Raw genomic sequence first — 21,815 nt, 5'->3', positions numbered from 1 at the left:
CCGTGGGTTCCAACGGACAGCTGCTGGAGCTCCCGCATTGGCCAGGGTAGGGGAAGGTAAGGTGAAGTCGGGTACGTATCCGTGAGGTACATGCCGAAAAAGACATCGGGCCTGGAAAAACAAGTCGGAAAGTTATCGTGTCAATTTGGCCCGGATCCCTGTTGATTCGTGCGTCTGGCCAGAGAGCATCGAAAGGGGACACAATTCAAGCTTGTCACTTTTCCAGAAGCTCGGTTTATCCTCGACTTTGCCGCCAAACATCACTTTTCCACGATCCTGCAGAGCATGGCGCGCTCTTGACTGCGTGCGCGCATTTCTATTCAATTCCTCTGCGAGTCCCAACCTTGATACCCGATTCTGACGGTGCACAACAGCTAGCTGGTCGTGTCTCCAAAACCTCAGCTACCTAGAAAGCTACGGTACCTTCCTTAGCCCGCATTTAATTCGACTCCCCCGAACAATCGACCACGAGCTTCGCATCACGCAACCCTCCAACACACCCACCACCGCCTATTTCTGCAAACATGTCTGATTTCAGCATGTACCACCAGCTGGGCCAGGGCGAGCAAGACCCTTCGAACCCCAATCGATCGACACAGCCCGCACCTCCCCAGTTCTCCCCTCCCGTCGCGGGGCAGCAATACCAGCAGGGAACTCCATACGGCGCCCCTGCACCTCCAGGACAGCAATACTATGGCGGCCAGCCTGGCTCTGCGCCCCCTCAGGCACAACCGTATGGCGCTCCTCCAGGCCAGGAATATGTGCAGAGTCCTGGATTCCAGTCTCAGGAAAACTTAGCGGCGCAAATGGGAGGCATGTCACTCGGTGATGGCCACGGCACAGCGAGGAGGAAGAAGAAGGACCGCCACGCATACCACCAGGTCGAGGCGACAGGCTCGTCGCAACCCTTCAACGGAATCCCCGCTGCTGGCACGAATGCCACCGCCTTCCTCAACGACCCTTCGCAAGCTCAGTATGCACAAATGAACCAGTTCCCCGTTGCCGCCGGCCAGACCTTCGCACCCGCCAATCCCGCTTCTCCGGCCGAATTCGCGACTCGAAACGGCACCGATGCTGGCGGACCGCCTGCAGTAGTTCAGACTTCCGGGCACCAGAAGCTGTCTCTGGACGACTTGCCTAGTGTGCCAGTCTCCCGTGACTCTCTTCAACAACACTACTTCTCCAATGTTTATCCTACCTTTGAGAAGCACTTGCCACCTCCCTCGACGGTATCATATGTTGCATACGACCAGGGCAACGCATCGCCCAAGTTCGCGCGCTTAACATTGAACAGCATTCCGTCCAATGCCGAGGGCCTGGCACTTACTGGTCTACCAATGGGTCTCCTCCTGCAGCCCATGGCACCTCTTCAGCCCGGCGAGCTCGAGATTCCAGTCCTCGATTTTGGCGACTCTGGTCCCCCGAGATGTCGTCGCTGCAGAGCTTACGTCAACCCCTTCATGATGTTCCGGTCCGGCGGCAACAAGTTTGTTTGCAACTTATGCACCTACCCTAATGATACCCCGTCCGAATACTTCTCCGCACTTACTCCCCAAGGTGTCAGAGTGGATCGCGATCAACGGCCAGAGCTTACCAGGGGTACTGTGGAGTTCGTGGTGCCTAAGGAGTACTGGACGAAGGAGCCTACTGGTCTGCGCTGGCTGTTTGTCATTGATGTTACCCAGGAGTCCTTCAACAAGGGATTCATCGAGTCCTTCTGCGAGGGCATCGTTGCCGCCTTGTACGGTGGCGAGGACGCAGAACGGGATGAGGATGGCGAGCCAAAGAGGAGCATTCCCCCTGGTGCCAAGGTTGGCTTCGTGACTTATGACAAGGACATCCACTTCTACAACGTCAACGTGAGTTGCTCCCCAGGACTCCAGACATTGAAACACGGACTAACAATCGCAGCCCGCCCTGGATCAAGCCCAGATGATGATTATGCCCGATCTTGAGGACCCGTTCGTACCCCTGAGTGACGGTCTCTTTGTCGACCCTTACGAATCCAAGTAAGATTGCCTGCTGTGTATTGTATGACCATCGCACTGACTGGCTTGCCTAGGGATGTCATTACATCTCTGCTTACTATGCTGCCCACCATGTTCTCCAACATCAAGAACCCCGAACCTGCCCTCCTGGCGACTCTCAACTCTGCCGTTGCTGCTTTAGAAAAGACTGGAGGCAAGATCGTCTGTTCTCTGGCGGCTCTGCCTACCTGGGGTCCTGGCCGTCTTTTCCTCCGCGACGATGGCAAGCACCCTGGTGGGGAGATCGACAAGAAACTCTTCTCTACAGAGCACCCGGCATGGAAGAAGGTGGCAGAGAAAATGGTTGCTACGGGCATCGGTGCCGACTTCTTCCTCGCCTCGCCATCTGGCGGATACCTTGACATCGCCACTGTCGGTCACGTTGCAGCATCTACCGGTGGAGAGACGTTTTACTACCCCAACTTCATTGGAGCCCGTGACAACACTAAGCTGTCCATGGAAATCAAGCACGCGGTCACACGCGAGACTGGCTTCCAGGCTCTGATGAAGGTCCGTTGCTCGAACGGCCTGCAGATCAACGGCTACCACGGCAATTTCATCCACCACACCTTCGGTGCCGACCTGGAAATTGGTGTCATTGATGCTGACAAGGCCATGGGCGTTACCTTCTCCTACGACGGCAAGCTGGACTCGAAGCTTGACGCCCACTTCCAGTCGGCGCTGCTGTACACCACGGCTTCCGGCCAGCGGAGAGTGCGCTGCTCCAACATTATTGCAAGTGTTTGCGACAACCCTAGAGATAGTGTCAAGTTCATCGACCAAGATGCTGTTTTCACAATTTTGGCCAAGGAGGCAAGCACAAAACTGGCGGGTACTTCTGCGACGCTGAAGGATGTCCGCAATCACCTGACGGAGCGTACAATCGACATTCTCTCGGCGTACCGCAAGAACTTCTTGACCTCGGCACAGCCAGACGGCCAGCTGGTCATGCCGGAAAGACTCAAGGAGTTCTCCATGTACATGCTCGGTCTCCTCAAGTGCCGCGCCTTCAAGGGTGGCAACGAGAGCTCCGACCGCAGAGTCCACGAGATGAGGATGATTCGCTCCATGGGTGCCAAGGAACTGAGCTTATACCTGTACCCGCGCATGATTCCCATCCACAACCTCACTCCAGAGGAGGGCTTCCCCGACGAATCCGGCCATCTCAAGGTGCCGCCCGCGATTCGTACGTCCTTCTCTCGTGTCGAACCTGGCGGCGTCTACCTCGTCGACAACGGTCAGCAGTGCCTCTTGTGGCTCCACTCCCAGACCTCACCGAACCTCATTGCCGATCTCTTCGGCGAAGACAAGACGACCCTCCAGAGCCTCGACGCGTACACATCGTCACTACCAATGCTCCAGACACACCTGAACGCGCAAGTACGGAACATTGTCGAATTCCTCAAGACGATGCGGGGTTCCAAGGGACTGGGGATCCAGCTTGCGAGACAAGGTATCGACGGTGCCGAGTACGAGTTTGCGCGCATGCTCGTCGAGGACAGGAACAACGAGGCACAGAGCTACGTCGACTGGCTCGTACATCTCCACAGAAGCGTCCAGCTCGAGGTAAGACCGCCCCACTCTGTAAACATTATGACAAAGGACTGCCGCTAACATACCATGATAGCTTTCCGGCCAAAGAAAGAGAGACGACCCGCTGACGGACGCCAACGCACTGGCAGGCTTCGCCGGTCTGAGACCCAACTACTGGTAAAGGGGCAGAGGCAAGGAGGCAGCGAGTGTGTGTGTGGGGGGGGGGAGTGGAGGCGCCGGTCGATCGAGCGGAAGTCTCGAGGCGTGGGTTCAACTTTTCTGATGTTTTGAGCGTTGTCAGAACTGCATATACATTGGGTGTCCAGGGTTTCCGAAAAGAAAGTAGTAAACAACCATTCAAGAACACCTCCAGCAAACTGCTGAACGATTCTGTCCAGTCTCTTATGTGATCATGAGTGATACATCAAGCGATTGCACTGTTAGACCCCCATGACGCACCGCCTTCTCCAAAGCCTCGCCACCCTCGCCGGTAATCGAGGCACTGATCCACGACAGCTCTGCCTTTTGTATGTCTGGCAACGATAATCGCTGCCCACGTCTTGGCGATCGTTGACTAGCCGCAAGGCAATAAGTGCTCGGTAGTCTACCACGGCGACGACATCGTCGGCTGAGTGTTGGAAAGCTTGACAAAGTGACGAGAATCCTTGGGCAAAGTTCAGCCATAAGTTGGCGGCCAATCCCTGTTTGCTTGAAACCAACACTGCGTCTGCCATCGAAACGTTGCGAGCCAGCGGTCTGTCCCAGAGGACTGAAAGATGGACAAGACACGGAAGAGCCACGGCTTTCTTCCAGCCACTTGGACTTGGTCTCTTCCGGCCGTTGCAAGCACCTGTCACGAGCTTCTAGTCCAGGCTGCAAATAGCTGCAACATCCTGAGCTAATGCCCTAGTCAAGATATCCTTTTCTGGCAGTGAATACGAAGAACCTATGAAACAGACACGAGGAGACCTCGATTCGAACTCGCGACCTCTCCAAGCACGTGATGGTATTCCGTGTATTCCGTCCGAAGTACCGATACCCGCCTTCTCAGGCAGGTCCCCAGGACAAACATCGCCCGTCACCAAAATTACTATGGCGAAGAATGACAAAAGAATGAGCTATCCATGGCATTATGTAGGACCGTGAGCCAACATACAGCTCCACCATTCAAGGTTGGAATTATACCGCTCGGCCATCGACTTCAACGGACGCTGCTCGTTGAATAGCGACCGCGATTCTGGTCCCCATAACTCTTTCGACGTCACCCCCTACCTAGCAGTAGTACACATCCTTCGATATACCACCTCAATTACCTACAGCTGCACGCATCTCTCCCAGCCTATGCCCAACACCATTGAAGAACAACCTCACCCTTTCTCTTCCCAGTCCCTTGAGGCATAAGACAAGACACCCCCTCCCATCCACCCCCCGATCAACGACCCTCTTCAAGACTCCATGGCATACCACCATACTTCACCGAATTTCATTCACGCCAAGTAAGCACCTGCCCCTCATGTCCCGTACGAAATCCAATGCAAGACTGTGAGATGTGAGATGTGATGGTTGACGGAACACCAGTCACCTAACCATAATGCGAACACCACACAACGTAATCACACAGGAATGTAGACCGCCCGAGATGCACCACCCAACCACCCTCCGCCAAGCTACGCACGACAGCCAGTCGGGAGGGAAGAGTTCGATGGGCGGAAATGCTACTCACAACCAAATCTCGTCGTTTATTTTTGTACCTGCCGTCCCTCGATAGGTGACGTTTGCTCAAGGTTTGTGAGACAGATGCCACTGGGCTTTTCCTACTCTAGTAGAACTATGGACCGTTGGGGGCGTGCCGGGAAAGGCGACGCCTTGATGCTGTCTTCCTCCTCACTCCATGTTCCTAGTCCCAGCAGCCAACGCCATTGTTTGTTTACCTTTTCAAGTGTGTTCACTTTGGTTGCACGGCGTCGCTACCCGCTGTAACCCGTTCCCTCTGGACCGTTTCTATGCCGGCATAAAGGTAAGTCCGACGGAACGAGGAGCGGGGGGCAGGATAGAAGGATACCACAGGGCACGAACGAGTGGACGTCGTTGGGTCCAAGGCCCTTGAAACATGCAGCCTCCCGAGAGGCCTTCTCACGGCTCACCAGCCTATCCGTACTTGCTTCACCCAGTCCCCAGTCCCGTCTCCCGTGTTCCTCGGTCATCTCCCAAGTCCAGATGGCAGGTTCTTCTCGGTACACCCGGGTCAGGTTGATGTGCATGATCTGGACGGGTCCAATATGGGACGATCGACCCGAGCCGGGTTGGGCCTCTCTGCTTCCCCCCTTCACCCCGTCAATCTGGCGCTCGGGGAAAACAAAAGTCAGGCAGGCAGCAGGGAAACGGCATTGATGATGTCGGCAGGCGGTGGGGTGGGGTTCGTCTAGCTGATCTGCGCAGCTGCAGCAAATTCGTGATCCCTGACGGAGATCGATACGTTTTTTTCTTCTTTCTCACCTAGTACCCATGACCGACCGACTCTTCTCCCCGATGAGGCTTACATGCATGTCTCAGAGGAGGGAGGGAAAGAAAAAGAGTCCACCCGTGGACAAGCAAAAACCCTTCCCATTCCCCAACGTAAGGCGGGATCTCCATCCGGGAACGCCTCGTCTTATTTTGGGCGGCTCAAAATGCCAGAAGGGGAAGCGTTAGCGGTGGGATAGTCACCGCCCTAATTGTCTCTCGTCCTCGAAGCGGTGAGCTGCAATGATGATGATGTACCACGATACTCTCTGAGTCTCTGCCGCACATGATGTTTTGAGTCTCCCGCTGGGAGGGAAAAAAATCAAAAAGGCAGGTGGTTTGCCGCCTTGTCCCACTCCTGTTATCCGTCGAGCATCATGTCATGCTGCACGACGGGTTGGGCGTCGACGCAGCAGCGATCATCCGCACACCCATGCCATTGACGAGTCCAATGCAGAGTTCAAGGATAGCTATGCACGCGGCACGACATTCATTAGTACTATTACCGGGGTGAGGAGGGGAGAGAGAGAGAGAGAAAGGCATGACGACGATTCTGCACTAGCAATCGTTTCTAAGCCCCAGCCTAGAACGGGAAACCACTTCATGAAGAGTTTTAGGAAAGGCAGAAGTTTCCTGCTCACCCTGGTGTCTAAAGCGACGCCAGTGTATCCCTTGACTGCCGCATGGGCAGAAAAGGGGAGTCAAAGGACAGCAAGAGAGAGAGAGAGAGAGAGAGAGAGAGAGAGAGAGAGAGAGAGAGAGAGAGAGCGCGAGCCCGCGACTCTTCTCACAGTGGCCTCCCTGAACAGAGATAGTCCTCGCGAAATGTCTCTCGCATCTTCACCCCCGCCCGTCTTCCGCCGGTGTCCGTGTCTGGTGTAACCGACCACATCGGGGAATTGGCAGGGAGTCCAGCTCGGCACCTCTCGCATGAGCGCATGAGGTGTGATTGGATGGCAAGGGGCCCACGCAAGGGCCAGCATTTGAAGAGGGCTGCGGGATGTTCGACCGCGGAGTGCCCTCCGGTCCCGCGTGGTCGGGCCCTGGTGGCGTCAGCTCCCGGTTCCAGGGGTTCGAAAGATAAACCCTCTTTCTGTCCCGCAGTCCCCCCTATGACCTCAAAAGTCCTTGGGACATCTGGGGTGGTGTCCCCGTCAGTCGGGTAGCAAGGCAGGGAGGTAAGTCTGCTCTATGTTTGTGTAAGAGGATCGCGAAGGTGGGATTCTCATGGCCCACGAAATCTCTTCCCATAGATAAAGGCCGTAACAGGTCTTCCGCATTTCGGCCGTATTAGGTGTCACAGGCAAGATGCCTCGCATCAGCCATCTGGCGGTTCGGGAAATTGAGAAGTGACAGACCTCTCACCGTGTTCGCGGATCCTGCCTGCCACAAGGGCCACCTTGCCGGTCTCCAGACTCCAGAGTCAGTATTGTCTCTCGAGAGGGAAGAAAAAAGAGTCCATTGCTTGTGCGGGTGGGGGTGGGGGGTCGTCGTGGGGAGAGCCGACGCAGTCATACCCAAACTTCAAGCCGATCGAATGTCCCGGTCAAGATCTGGCATGCAGGCAGGGGTGAGGTATTTGGATTTCGGGGTCGCGGTAGACCTTTTTTCATCATGACGAGGACATGCGCAGCTTTGTTTGCGCCCAAGATCATGTCAGCTCCCGAAAAAGCAAACCTGGGTGTCTTCTCAGCCCTCCAATAGGCACTCACCATCCTGGTCGAAGATCCCTCGACCCTCGGAAGTTCAGCTCTCATGGCCAATCGTTCTTCGCCAGCCTGACCAACCGCGGTGTTGGGAAGACAATATCAGACACTCCCGCTCATCCATCCCTTCAGAGACACCGATTCCTTGAGCGTTCGTTGGAGAGCCAAAGTTTTGCTGTCGGTAAACAGGCAAGACAGACGAGCCTTCTCTATACTTGCTTTTTCTCGTCAAGTGGCGCCGCGGCATGTGCCTAGGCAAACATTTTAGTATGGCTAGGACAAGTCGATTACGAATTCGACAGAGGAGCGGGCAGAAACAGAGACTCTGGCCCATTCCAATGGTCGCGGATGTTGAGCTTGCCGTTCTTGCTAGGACGTTTTGGGCGGAAACCTCAGCGTCCAACTCAAACTCCCCAGGCGCGGGTATTCCGAGTCGAAAAAGTGTGTCGCTCTCCAGTCTTTGGTCCGGCTAACTACTCTCTTCGGCTCGGCGGAGGTCAATTGTACTCCGGATTCTGCTGAGCAAGCACATTAGCCAAGAATGTCGTCGGTATTGAATGCCAGGCCCCTAACGGAGTGATCACGTTGCCAGGGTAAAGATGAGGCGGCTGCAGCAAGGTCATGCTCTTTCGACACACCATAAGGCTGCCGGACAGTCGGATTGGCGGGGTTGCGCGCACCATGCCTACCCCTACATCCGGACGCCCTTACTTCTTTGGAGAGAATTGGGTTGCGCATAGGAAAGAGGGAGATATAATCATGCTTGAAAATTGCTTCCGGACATGGAATATGAGGGGGTTTGTGATTTTTGACCCAGGAGAAAACGCCAGACACCTGCAAAAGCTCCCAGGTCCCAATTACATCGATTCTATCCAGTCTGTCCTGCCATTTCCAACGCCGCCAACCCGAAGTCAACCGTATGATGATGTGCACCAGTGAGAACAAACAAATTCCCCACGAAAATCGAGAAGGGAAAACATAAGAAAACAAGGCCGAAGACCACTATTGAAGCCCGCCGAGGCCACTGGCCAGAATGGGCAATTGACGCCCGACGTTGTAGATCCGGGGACCCTCGAGATCGCAAGAAGCTTCAGCCCGACGTGTGCAAGGGCGGGAAAAGCAACCAGTGTGGGCCGCTGAACTGAAAGCCCGGTCGAATAATGCAAAAATAGAGCCCCCCTGTCCGGTCATTGCGGACCAATTAGCGTACTTGGACAAGGTCGCAGTCGTTAGTAGTGCTGGATAGCTTGTGTTGCGAGACACAAACACCCTTCTTGTAGCCATGTGTTGACATGACAGGTCGTACGGCGAGACAAGACTCTCTTCCCAGGGTATGCCGCCCGGCCAGGTCTCACCGGTTCATATCGAGTACCCATGGGTGAGACATAAACCCGGTCGAGGATGCGCCAAGAGCAAATCGGTCAAGAGCCATCCATAATTGCAGAGAAGGCGTAGCGTGGGTCGGGTTGGCTCCGAACTCTAGCTATCTCGCTCGTTGCGAAGATTTCGCTGAAGATTTTGAAGTCGCTCTTGTGACTGGATGAACTGCTGCTAGAACTGGATGATGACGAGCTCTTGGACTTGCTTTTCGAAGAGCTGCTACTGCTGCTCCCTTTCGTCTTCTTGGCGATGTCGTCGAGGATGAACTTGGCTGTGCACTGTCTGTCATCTTCGAAAGCAAACATGACGGCAAGGAACTGCCCTCTCAATTCCGGGTCGTAGAGAAAGACCTCGCGCCACAACTCTGCCAGCTCCTTGGGCGGGTTGCGGTAGCCGTTGCCGAGGCCAAAGTCGCCAATTACAACGTGGTTGTAGCCATTAAACACGCAGATTCGCAAGGCAGCGCGCATCTTGTTCCGTACCAATTCTCGCTCTTCCGCAAAGGAGTACTTTCGTCCCATGTCTGTCAGCTTCGGCCATCGCGCTGGTGGCATGGAAATGACTGGCAACGACCTCCAATCCTTCATGTCAAGCGACTCGATTCTGTCTTGAAACTGGCGGAACCGAACTGCGCACTTCGTTAGTCGAGAGGAACCAATGTGCTAGGTCATATGCATGTGCCTACCAACGTCGGGAGAATAGATGGCTCCTTCGATCGGAATCGGGTAGTTGGTTGACATGCATGTATCCGGATGAGGAGAGCCCAGCGTTGCTGACAGATTGCTGCGACGGCATAATCTCTCCTACATAGCGCCATCGAGTCAGAGTTGTGTCATACAAGGCACACCATTATCAACATACCTCGTAACCGACGACACCCGTTTCCCAATCACCTCCGGGTCGCTTCTCGTTCGCGGCGCAGATGAAGGGAATCCGAACTCCTTCGCTTTGAGCCCAGCCCAGTGCGCAGTCTACAGGATCGCTATGGACAACATCTGCTACGGTTAGCTGTTGTTCCGAGAACGGCCATGGGTGAATCTTACAGAAATTGGGTAAGTCTGAGCTCATGAAAGCTGGGCGGCTGAGCGGAAGCTGGAGCAGTGGTTGAGAGTAGAGAATCGAGTAAGGCGGCCACTCCTCGCGGAAGTACCTGTTGACTTCTGGGATCAGTTTCTTCTTGGTGTCCGCCGCAACCTCGGAAGGCTTGATCTTTAAAGGTTTCGAGGAAGGCATTGTGAGCTCGCGAAGGCAGTCCAAGAAGTGCTTGGGGCGGTGATGAAGATTAAGTTGCTGTGTGGAGTTGGTCCTCGATAAGAAGTAATGCGACGAGTATGACTTGGGAACGAGAGACCAGGTGAGCATCAACCATGGGGTGCCCTCGTGGCTTTAAATACGTCCCTCGCAATGAAGAGCCGCTCGGGAGGCAACTCTAGCTGCGGCTGGTAGACCAGCAGCGCGGACAGGAAGAAAAGAAACAATAGCATGGTGAGGTATCTTGGGCCCCTTTGCAGAGGAATGAATTGCTTCGCCTCGCCAGGAAGCGAGAGCGGTGAAGGGTGTATGAGGAGAGTGTAACCAATACTTGCCGGATCTCAGTCAAGTCTGCGACATTCCAGGGTAGTGAATAGGAAGGGCGCGTAAAGGGTGGGTGGGCTTGCCGTGGTTGTGATGAGATATGTCTTGCTTCTACAGAAACCCGGGTCGTGTCACGTCAGTCTTCCCGTGGTCTTGGTAGGTGGGATCCGATCGAGATACTACTGCAATCTGCCGCGGTTATACGAGATCTTTCTGTCTCCCAAGATCTCACTTGAGGCGTTCTTGCGAGCCGGGATAGGACGATTGGGACAAGCAGTGCAACCGGGGGTTGAAGCCAGGGTCCGTACATATGTTGTTGGCTAAGGTAAGGCGAGGTATCCGTGGACTCTGAAGACAGTTTGGGCGGGGCGGGAGCTAAAGTAGGGAAAGAAGGCGAGGGAGAATAGTTGCGAGTCCCAGCTGTCCGTGCCGTGCCTTGCTTAGACCGCGAGCTAATAAGCAATAAGCTGGGCATGGAAGAAGCAAAAAACCCAGCTTCATGGTTCTTGGGCCCCCACTAGACAGGGCTGCCTGTCTAGGGGTTGGGCGCGATGAAGAGAGGTAGGCTCATCCTAGAAGTGAGGCAAGATGTCGATGGAAGATGACAAGGCTTCGTTGGCTGTTTGTTTGCCCGCGAAGGACGCAGATCCATACTGTCCACGACTTACATGTTGCAGACAAGTCCCCACTCGGGTTTGCGACCTCGATCTGAAGGGAGAAGAAGTTCGGGAGCAAGAAGAAAAGACTGTACTCGATCGAATTCCAGATCCATGTCATGGGGTTGCTAGTCGACAACTGCATTATCCCGAAGTCGTCACCCGTGTCCGGTGTTTGGTGTCTCGGGAGTCGAGGGCGGAGCTGACGGTGATGAAGTTGGTCAATAATTGGACTCGATCAGCCAGACAAGGACTCGGGGCCCGGGTTCCTGCGACCACAAGTCGGACCGCGATTTGAATCAGCCATGGTGTGAGGTGAACGATTTGACAATTACAAGTCTTGTTCAAAGGATTGAGAGAAAGTCTAGAGCTGGAGCATGGGGAAGACGTCGAGTGCCGGGGATGTCATCCGATTTGAGAGCAGATGTTTGTGGTGTGGAGGGATGCAGACGGGAGGAGCTGTGTGGCTGTCTTGGCCGTCGAGGAGACAAGAAGCTCCCGTCTTGGTGGTACGTATCGGGGAGGTAACTGAGATAAGACTGATGTTTATCTTATCTTATCGCAATATGCACCTAAACTCCAGGTAAGTTCAACTACTTTCCTCTCCACACAGTTTTTCCATGATATCATGTATATCTACTTCTATGAGCCACGAAGCCCCACTCCTATGAATTGAAGCTTCCCATTCGTAGATCGTTTTTCGAGCTCCGACCTGTCACCTCAGTCATCGGTCGCATGTCGTCGCGAAAGACGCCGTCCCTTTCTTTGCCGTCGCAACCCCTCTGCTGTCGAGCTATACCATTCACTTCTGCTGTTAGCAGATCACGAGGGTTGGGTTTATCGATTTCCACAACATGCCGCGGTAGTTAGACACATTAAACGTTGTCCTCACCATGCGAATCGCGGCAACATTCCCTTCGCGCGCGCTCGCGCGCCCATCTATGCTCCTTGTCCAACCTATCCATAGACGATACCTCTCTACAGCACCGCGGAAGACAATTGCCCAATTTCTAGAATGGAAGCCCGAATCCGAAGTTAAAGATGTTGTCGTCAATGGATACGTCCGATCTGTTCGGAACATGAAGACGGATCGATTCGTCAACATCGGCGATGGTTCTTCGCGGTCGCCTATCCAGGCACTGGTGTCGAGGAGCGACGACGAGAGGTGTGTTCCTCTCAGCTCTCCAAGTTTGGCCACTGTCTCGGAAGCTCTGATTGCTCATAATTTCCCAGCGCAAACCTGCGAGTCGGTGCTGCAGTCCGCCTACGAGGTGTCTGGACTCCCTCCAAAACAGATGGTCAAAGTCACGAATTGAAGGTCGATCATGTCGAGATCCTAGGCCCCTCTGACGCAAAGGTAGGCCCACTGTCATTCTTCTTTTCTCTAAACTATCGCTAATGCCGTCGTTGAAACCAGACGTTCCCGATCCAGAAGAAGTACCAAACACCTGACTACCTTCGCACCATGCCCCATCTTCGAACCAGGATACCATTGAATGCCGCAATCTTACGGTTGAGATCAGAAGCCGTCGCATTGTTGACTCAGTTCTTCGCCTCTCGAGACTTCACCCAAACTCATCCGCCCATCATCACATCTTCGGATTGCGAAGGGGCAGGCGAGGTCTTCAACGTCGTTACGGGCTCGGCCAAGACACCAAAGAAGGGCGAGGACAAGGCAGCAAACATGTTCTTTCGCTCGCCCAAATACCTGACGGTATCTACTCAGCTTCACCTTGAGGCCTTGGCCCAATCTCTCGGGCACGTCTGGACACTATCACCGACCTTTCGAGCAGAGCGGAGCGACACCTCAAGACACATGAGCGAATTTTATATGCTAGAGGCGGAGATGAGCTTCGTCGACGAACTGGACGAAGTCACAAACCTTGTTGAAGATATGCTCCGCAGTTTGGCTACTGGGTTATATCAGACTCGCGCTGCGCAAGAACTGCGCCAACGACAAGCGCCTGGGAAGACCCGTACAGCAGAAGATGACCTAGTTCCGATAGATGAAGTGGAGCATCGTTGGAAAGGCATGATGCAGAACCCAGCTTCCAGATGGCCACGCATCACGTACGCCGATGCAATCAAATTGCTCCAGGCAGAAGAACATCGGTTCGAGATCAAGCCTACATGGGAAGGCGGCCTTCATTCCGAGCATGAAAAGTTCCTCGCCAAGACTCTCGGTGCCACCAGCGACTCCTCTGCCTATTCTCCCGTCTTCGTTACCCACTACCCTCGGGCGATCAAAGCATTCTACATGAGGAAATCAGATACCGCAACCCCCGGTCATGATCTGCCGGGTGACACAGTCGACTGCTTTGATCTTCTGGTCCCCGACTTGTGCGAGATCGCCGGCGGCTCCATGCGTGAGCATCGCTTGACGGACCTGTTGGAGACCATGAAGGCTCGCGGCATGGGCGGCAGCGATCTCGAGTGGTATGTTGACCTCCGTCGTTGGGGCTCTAATCCACACGGCGGGTTTGGTCTGGGCTTCGACAGACTACTCAGTTATCTTGTGGGAGTTCCTAATGTGAGGGATGTGGTGGCCTTTCCACGCTGGTTTGGCCGGTGCGACTGCTAAGTTGGGCCAGTCGACAGCCCAGGATGAACCGGGGCCCAAGTCTTACCAATTCACGACGCGGTCGCTCGTTAAGCTTTGCCTACCTGGGATTCTGGAAGCCGGGCTTGATGAAACCTTCACGACAGAAGTTGCACGGCGATGCGCGACTTTCGTGCAACATGACTGAGCATGGCCGGCCTTGAGTCTCATTGTGCATGTGCGACAGGTAATCGAGCTACCAAGCGCGACACCTGAGGCCTGATTGCAGAGCTCAAAGCTCTGTACGCCGGTGGCTTGCAGTTGACAGGATTCGATACCCATGGGATGTTCACGCGACGTTGTACGACGGAAGGCATCAAGCATCCAGTGGCTCGGTCTCACTTAGTATGCAACGCGAATCAGACCACCTACCTGACAGGGTTGTGCAAGTTGATGTTGACGGTTGTTCCGAATTGCTCATCAAACTGACGGAAGGGTCCAGACAGGCCGCTATCATAAGTGAGAGCCACGGAAGCTTTGTTTGGTTTGGCAGTGCATTGACTAGAGTCATCGCCATCACCACCTACCCTCAGATTCACGGAACACATGTTTAAATATTTTGTAATTTCACCATGATCTTGTATCGTGTGTCACATAACACGGCGCCGGACTCTGTATCATCACCGTGTACGCTACAATACCCATATATCTAGACCCCTCAATCATAAGTTGAGTCACTCGCTGGGTTCAATGTTACAATGAAAGCTATTCAAGAAAAGCGGTGTACATCTTCTCCGAGCACACGGGGCTGTTGACCTCGTTGAGCATCACAATGCATTCTCTTCAGGGTCGCGTCTTCACCATTGACGTTGAATAGTATGATATTCGGGCTCCTATACCTCAGGGGTCACTCAAAAGTCTCGAGGGCGCGAACCAGAGTCACCCTCAGTACTGCAACTTATGTTCCCTTTGCATGACCTGCTGCGTATGCTTCTGCGGACTTGGACGCCGCATCTCGGTCTTCTAGCAGGATTGCTAGGCGGCTGCTTCAAACAATATTGGATGTCGTAATAACCGGCAGCGTCTCGTGGCTACTGGTAGATTGCAGAGGAGCTCGGGCTATGAGTACTGGTCGTATATTCGGACCAGAATAGAATACACTGATCCCTTACATCCTCAAACCGACCACGATTACGAGACTACATATATGTCGCCGTACCCGCTGAGGCTTTGCGCCAGGAGGGTCATGAATCCGAGCAGGATGACGGTAAATGACCAAGAGTAAGGTACTCGATCTACCGCTGAACCAGCCTATAAGAAGGTCAAACCCATGAATATGCGCCAGCAAGGGATAGTACGTCCATCAACCAGCAGAGTTTGATTGATAATTCGCCGTGGAATGCGTCCTCTGCACAGGCAAATTACGATCCTATAATGGGCGAGACACTGGATGGAGACTGTGGCAGTGTTCTGGGTCTGGGGTCTTGGAGCCCCTCGGAAAGCAAGACAGATCGTGAGCAGTGACCATTGAAGATCGCGATACCTTGATGATGCCAAGCCCATAAGCCTCTCTTGGGGCCTTCAACGGCTACGACGTCTTCATCTCAGCACTGCTCGAAGAGTCGAAGCGATGTGGTGAACCCCCCTTTTACCTTTCCTCGAGAACGAGATGGATCATGGATGGACGCCCTTCCTATTATGATATGCGCACGCCAACTCTGCCAAGCATCTTGGGCGATGCTTGGCACGAGCTGTTTATCAAAGACAAGAACGAGAGCGTTTGGTGTCCAGCTCGGATTCGATTCCCTAGATTGAGTCGACAGGGCAGAATATCACCGAGCCCCTGGCCGGGTATCGTTCTTGATCAACAGCCCGAGCAAAAGGGCCGCTGACCTACCTGCCCAGCCTGTGACTGTCACCACCACAGCAGGGAGATGCTACAGTTCCTCTGACCTCTACTCCGTAGACTCTAGAGACATGGCCTCGAGTCCATGTCCGAAACCTGAAAGAGAGCGACACGCACTTGGGATCCGGAAAGGGACAGGAAGATCAGCAAAAGCTTCGCCTGAAGTGGGGGGCGTTGACCACCAAGACCTTGACTGGCAGACTGTCATCCGTAGCCAAGCATATTGAAAACAACACGGCGGCCGTCCAACGTGGGGATGAGGGACATTTTTTTGTGCGCACGCGGCAGTCGAAGACGGCGTATCTCCCGTTTTTGACACTTGTCACTTTAGTCAAGTTAGTTGAGAATGTGCCCACTGCAACCTGACAGCTGAGCATCAACCGTCGACTCCCCACAATCCGAAAGGTGTGAGGGGCTATCAAGAAGGACGCTGACTGTGTTCGTAGTCGGTTGTGGTGATGGACATTGAATGGGGATGGACGCGGGAATATCCATACGAGAGGGAGCATGCGGAACCGATATTGCCGGCGCGCATTCCATTCCCAATGCCACGAGGGAATCTAGGATGGCGCTATGGATAGTTCCCCGCCGTCGACGATTTAGTGAGAATTTTATCCGTATCTTCCATCCTCTTTGCATTGCTCCTTGCTCAAGAGACTAAAAAGATTTGCTCCGGGGGGTGGTGGTGGCCGCGTCAGCAAAATAAACCAACCGCTCCTCAATCCCACATGGTTTTTGATGATGTGTGATTTGACGAACTTCCCCCTGAATCCTTATTACGCCGCGGGTTATTGTTCAAAACCCAGGTCATGCCGGGGCAACCAGACAGGGCCTAGGTATTCTCTTCCTCCACCGCGGAAGCAGCATTCGCTTTCGGAATCAAGCAGGGGATAACGAGGAGAGAAAAAGAGAAAAAGCAACAGAAAATCATTGTGTGTAGGGCCCAACCCGGAATTCATCGAACGAATGAAGGCCGATATGGCGTGGTGGCTGACATTTGAGTATCGAATTAAGCTTAAGCACACCCTCGGGATCTCGGTGGGAAGAGGGAAAAAGAAGACCCAAGCCAAGCAACCAAGGAAGCCTGCCTAGCTAGGGAGTGTCACGGCCTGTGCGCCGCGGCGGCGTTCTTCTGTCTTCTCACACACACACCAGAATTGGTTGGACGGATGGCGCACCAACGCCCGTCTGTCTTGTTGGTTGTTGAAACTTGGTGTTGGTGTTGGTGTTGGTCACGGATTCTGCAAAGGGAACTAAACTTCTTTGGCTGAGGTTTATGTTTTCCATCGTCTCCTGGGTGGCCTGACACTGACAGGCAAGGTGCGTGACTTCTTCACATCGGCCCATTTATTTGTCTCTCGCAAGGTCTCGCCCATCCTTTTTCGATGCTAGTTTCCAATGCTAAGCGGACGACTGCGTTCTGCCGCCTTAGCAGCTAGTAGCTGAGTTTTCGTTGCGTTCCTACATGAGATGTCGGGGTTTGTACCGGTCAGTGGGTATGGAGAGCATAGTTTGAACTACACAAGTCAGGGACGATGCTGGAGACCAGCGAGCCGGAAGTTAGAACCGCCCCGAAGACGCCGGTTAGACAACTGCGGGCTGGGGGCGTGAAGGGTGACAACCATCAACAAACCCTTTTTTGAATTTTGACAAGCAAGGTTGCCAAGACATAACCGAGAAGGCGCCCTGAACTCCGGGGTTCATCGACGACGGCCCTCGTCTAGTAGTCAGGGCGCCGCCAGTTTTCTCATCGAGTCTGACTGGCTGGGCTTGGCTCGGCTGGAACTGGGGACTCGGGGAGGGGGTGGTCCAGCACTGCCTCAATGCCAATGCATCAATCCGGTGGCCAAACGGCACTAGAGCAGTTGGTTTAGTGTTGTCTCTCTACGGAGTTAGGCTGCCAATCTTTCGGGACCGTAGGGACCTTTGGGAGGAGGAGGGAACGGTTGGATCTTCTCCAAGGGCCGCCGACGTATCCGGGCATCCGCCCGTTCAGATTAGAGTCTTCAATTTCGTGGCCCGGCACCGTTCTGTGCCGCTCAAGCGGGTCCCCTCGTCCCATGTCATCCATCAGTCACCGACGCCGCCGCACCCTCGTCGTGAACCTCCCATCGCCAGGCACCTGCCATTCTCGATGTGAGAGGATTGGCGAGGAGCTGGAGGCTTTCGATGTCGGGCGGCGCATTATCAAGTCAGGATTTTCACGCCGCAAAGACTCTTCCTGGACATCGTTAGGCAACAGTGAATTATCCAGCTCACGGGGACCGATCACCGATGCAGACATCCGTATAGAGTATCCGTAAAGCCAGTTCCATGAAAGCTACTGGGCGACGAGGATATCTTCGTTCTTAACCTTGCATACACGGAGAATCTACGGTGAGCTCGCCATTCATCTCTGAAAACTCAAAAAGTTCCATACACGGATACTCGGTTGGTAGTTAGTTCACTTGCCTCGAAGTGTGAGCTGGGAAGAAGCGTGGAGTCTATACGAGCAGACGTGACGAGCCCAGAAAGGCACAATAAGGGTAAGCTTACGAGCTTGTCATCGACGTTACTCGTGCATCACATTCTCGGATGGTCGGTCGCTAACTTGGGGCCGTTCTTTCATGTATCCATAAAGGCAAATATCCCAACAGAAGTTGCCATCCCTACGGAGTGGCCCCTGAGAGGATCGCTCGTGACGACTGTTCACTTTGCTTCCAAGGGCGATGATGCGATGCGTCTCTCGTCGTGAAAGACTCACTTTTGGTGGCATCTTAGACTCTCATTCGACGTTCGGCGACCCGTACCATCAACGGCGAAAGTGGCATCCCGGCCAGCTTCCCGAATTCGCCGACGCGTGGGCGGTATCGCTGGACCTGCTGAACTAGGTAAGGTGAAAGGTGATGGACCTTGAAGGATAAACCCAAGCAAAAATTCTTCTGGCGAGCTGAGTGGAAGTCCGCAGACCCAGCAGACCGGTTTCTGGCAAGTGGCTAGTCCTGGTGCCCGATCTCGCCCAAAGGATTCGAGCTGCATGCTATTAAACACAATGGAGTGGTCACCTCTTCAGTAAGGAGAGTTCCTGAACCCACTGGGCTGAGCCTTTTGGTAAACAGTCGGTCTTGAATCATCCCTTGGGATTGGCGGACGAGGACGGAGCACCACACTGATCAGGCTGAGTCCGCGTTCGCGGCCCGTCTTTACTTGAAGTCATTACTTTGCCGACCGCTTCTGCCTTTTAGCCCACGTAGAACTGTCCCAGGGAACTGATAGACGCCCGTTCGGTTCCAAGACCGGGAAGATGGACTCATCCCAGTTGCCTTGCTGCAGGATGGGGCTCGTCATTCGTAGGATGGGCACCTCCAAATCCAAGATAAGCAAGCCGTTGGTCGAGTTCTCGCGCCAAAGGGCACTGCATGAGAGGCGCGGCATTAGCTCCGTGCCATCGTCTTTCGTTAAGGTCGAGGTCATGAGCCATAAGCAGGCGATCGCTCAATCTGTTAGTTGGCATCTAATGTGATGACAGGCTCCAGGGAAACAGGACGAACTGTGCTAGAGCCGCTCCGTCTCATGCAATTGGACTGTGACATGAAAGTTGAAAGGATTCTCTGTGGTGGAAGGACCATACCTCTCGCATCTGTTTGCGTTTCAAGATATTCCCGAATAAACGACAGACATGAAAATAACGCATCCACCAGGTGAAGCAACTGATACATTGGATGGCTGCGTTCAAGATGCACCGCCCGAGAAGCTTAGCTCACCAGTGGTTGTGGTGGCGTTGAGTCTAACTCAAAGATGTGGCGCCTACGGAGTACCAGTTGGCTACATTGGAAAGACAGACTCACCCAAGGAGTACATAATACAAGACTGCCTCACTCGACACGCTGATGGCAAATATGAGCCAGGCTTGCGCCCTCGGCGATATGGATAAACTTCATGATGCTGACCGAAGTTGAGCAGACATCTGGCTTCTAAGCCGCCTCGATGCCGTGACTAAGCAAGGTCATCCATCCCCTTCGCTCTTGAGCCGCTGACTGAGCGGGACACCCGGTGCTAGAAGCGACCCTCCGACGATAGCCAGTTGTGAACTTGTGACACGCCAAGCGTGTATCTGAGTTTCCGAAGGGAGTCGGAATTAAGATCGATGTCCAATATCTACGAAGTACTCTCATTGCACGTCCGGGAACCGAACCTCGACGTTTCTATTCCTATCCGATTCGCAAACGTGGGTTTATCTGACCCTTAATGACGTCTATCCTTATTCTCCAAAGGGGGGGGGGGGGGGGGGGGGGGGAGGTGAAAGGCAGCACCGTTTCAAGGGGACATCCCTTCACTTGGGATTTACACTTTTATTTAGGGTTTGCTGTCACGGCTTATCCTTTATGCAAACCGAATCATGGGAGCGGATTGCGAGATGCCCTGTGCTTCAACGCTGGCTTGCGCGCGGCACTTCGCAACAGATGAACGGAGCCCCGACTGGGCCGTGGATCGAAGGGATAGCCACTGGGGCGGGTTCCCATCGCGATTGCAATTAGCCAAAAATGAACTGGCGAAAGTTCCTTTTCTAGGCTTCTCTTCGCCGTTATCCAGGTTTTGGTGGACTAAGTTGCTCAAGTATCAGTATGGTGGAGAGCTTCCACGAGAACAGCCCCCTTCTTGGACCTTTGCTCGGGTTCGGCTTGGGAGCGAACGGAGTGGGGACCTGGGAGGCGATGAATGTGCCGAGCTGGAGGCTTTTCTCTATCCAGCTGTTGGCTGCTTCTACGTCCTTTCTCTGCGAAAGAGTATGCTGATATGCCGCATATTCCTTGGTCTCCATCTGCGTATTGTGTCATCTTGATGTCGAGCTGACGGCGGCGACATGCGTTGGACAGATCGGCCATGTCGGACGGGGGGCTCCAACGGCGGGTTGTGGTCAGCGCAACAGTGCAGCGTCGGAGCCGGGTCCAGAAGAGGTTTCGTTTGCCCTGCGAATTTGCGGCGAACCAAGGCGGGATGCACACCGGCGGGGTCCCCTTCACACAAGGTACGAATACCTATCCGTAGATGGGCAAACTGGAGGCTGGAAAAGGCGTATTCGTACATGCACTCGTGCTCCATAGGAACACAGGAGCTATCCTCCTGAGGGGTCGATTCTCTCAGCAGTCAATGCTCCTACAGCCAATGAAGCTGCGCCCTGCAAGGGAAGCCTGTCAGGTGCCGCAGATGTTGTGAGCCTATTCTGACCTGTTGGCTCAGAGTCGGCGTTCAGGGACATGGGATGGCGGGCCAGGCTCGATCAAGGTAAGATTGGGCGAGATGGCCGGCCAGTCTGGGCAGAGAGAGAATCTGAAGTACTATCCTTACTGCGGATACTCTATTCGTACGTACGGATACAGTAGGTTTTAGGCTGATGCCGCCGTCATCTTTTTCGCCTTTCTTACACTCAGAATCACATCATCCGACATCCGTAAGTTGGGGCACAGTCCATCGTCTCAGCATGAGAAGGAATCCAGGCCAAGAGCGTAAGCCGAAAAGAAAAGCCTTGAGCATGGACCCTCTTGGCCGGCACCACTGGGCAGCCTCGTTGGTCGGTTCGGGTCGGCCTGGGAGCCCTTCGCATCGGTACGCCTCGTCTCATCATTCTTTCCATTGCGGTCTCCAGTGATCAGACGGGGCGGGAGGAGGAGGGGGTTGACCTTGACTCGATGGCCATGTGTGAAGTCAACTAATGAAACGGGCAAAAATACGCAACAGTACCTGAGATAGTGAGGCTCTCTAGGCTGTTCACTGTGCTCATCCGCCTTCTGGACTTGCGCGGCTGGTCCGGAAGCCTAGTGGGCAATATCCTTTTTGACTTTGCTGACCTCCACGAAGCCGATATTGCCATACTGCAGGCACTAATAGAACTTAAGTCATGAACGATCATTAGCAGCGTGATAAGCATTATCATCGACTCTTACATGTTGGGGAATCCCGTCAGGCTGTCAAGCAGAAACCCGTGCTCCCCACGGCTCGACCGAAAGCGAG

The 21,815-nt window shown here is 54.0% G+C and overlaps 4 protein-coding genes across 4 annotated transcripts; 3 read left to right on the top strand and 1 right to left on the bottom strand.

The window, feature by feature from the left end:
- Positions 1-217: 217 nt before the first annotated feature.
- On the top strand, positions 218-3,937 carry BDP81DRAFT_483866 (Sec23/Sec24 trunk domain-containing protein). The gene is made up of 4 exons (XM_060595080.1): positions 218-1,859; positions 1,912-2,009; positions 2,063-3,593; positions 3,655-3,937. Exons 1-4 carry the CDS (start codon positions 525-527, stop codon positions 3,739-3,741), a joined length of 3,051 nt encoding a protein of 1,016 aa, XP_060441136.1. The 5' UTR covers positions 218-524; the 3' UTR covers positions 3,742-3,937.
- Positions 3,938-9,189: 5,252 nt separating this feature from the next.
- On the bottom strand, positions 9,190-10,381 carry BDP81DRAFT_328416 (uncharacterized protein; the record flags this gene model as incomplete). Its single annotated transcript, XM_060585216.1, has 4 exons — positions 9,190-9,776; positions 9,834-9,951; positions 10,010-10,143; positions 10,192-10,381. 4 exons carry the CDS (start codon positions 10,379-10,381, stop codon positions 9,190-9,192), a joined length of 1,029 nt encoding a protein of 342 aa, XP_060441135.1.
- Positions 10,382-12,320: 1,939 nt separating this feature from the next.
- Positions 12,321-13,960, top strand: BDP81DRAFT_328591 (asparaginyl-tRNA synthetase; the record flags this gene model as incomplete). The annotated part of the gene is made up of 2 exons (XM_060585231.1): positions 12,321-12,677; positions 12,797-13,960. The coding sequence occupies 2 exons, from the start codon at positions 12,321-12,323 to the stop codon at positions 13,958-13,960; spliced, it is 1,521 nt and encodes a 506-aa protein (XP_060441134.1).
- A 7,175-nt stretch (positions 13,961-21,135) lies between these two features.
- BDP81DRAFT_436229 (uncharacterized protein) lies at positions 21,136-21,815 on the top strand. Its single transcript, XM_060591115.1, has 2 exons — positions 21,136-21,685; positions 21,749-21,815. The coding sequence occupies exon 1, from the start codon at positions 21,199-21,201 to the stop codon at positions 21,451-21,453; it is 255 nt and encodes an 84-aa protein (XP_060441133.1). The 5' UTR covers positions 21,136-21,198; the 3' UTR covers positions 21,454-21,685; positions 21,749-21,815.

Source organism: Colletotrichum phormii, assembly GCF_030913505.1.
Source record: "Colletotrichum phormii strain CBS 102054 chromosome Unknown BDP81scaffold_21, whole genome shotgun sequence".
In the NCBI taxonomy this organism is placed as follows: Eukaryota; Fungi; Ascomycota; class Sordariomycetes; order Glomerellales; family Glomerellaceae; genus Colletotrichum; species Colletotrichum phormii.
This window is presented reverse-complemented; position numbering and strand designations above follow the sequence as displayed.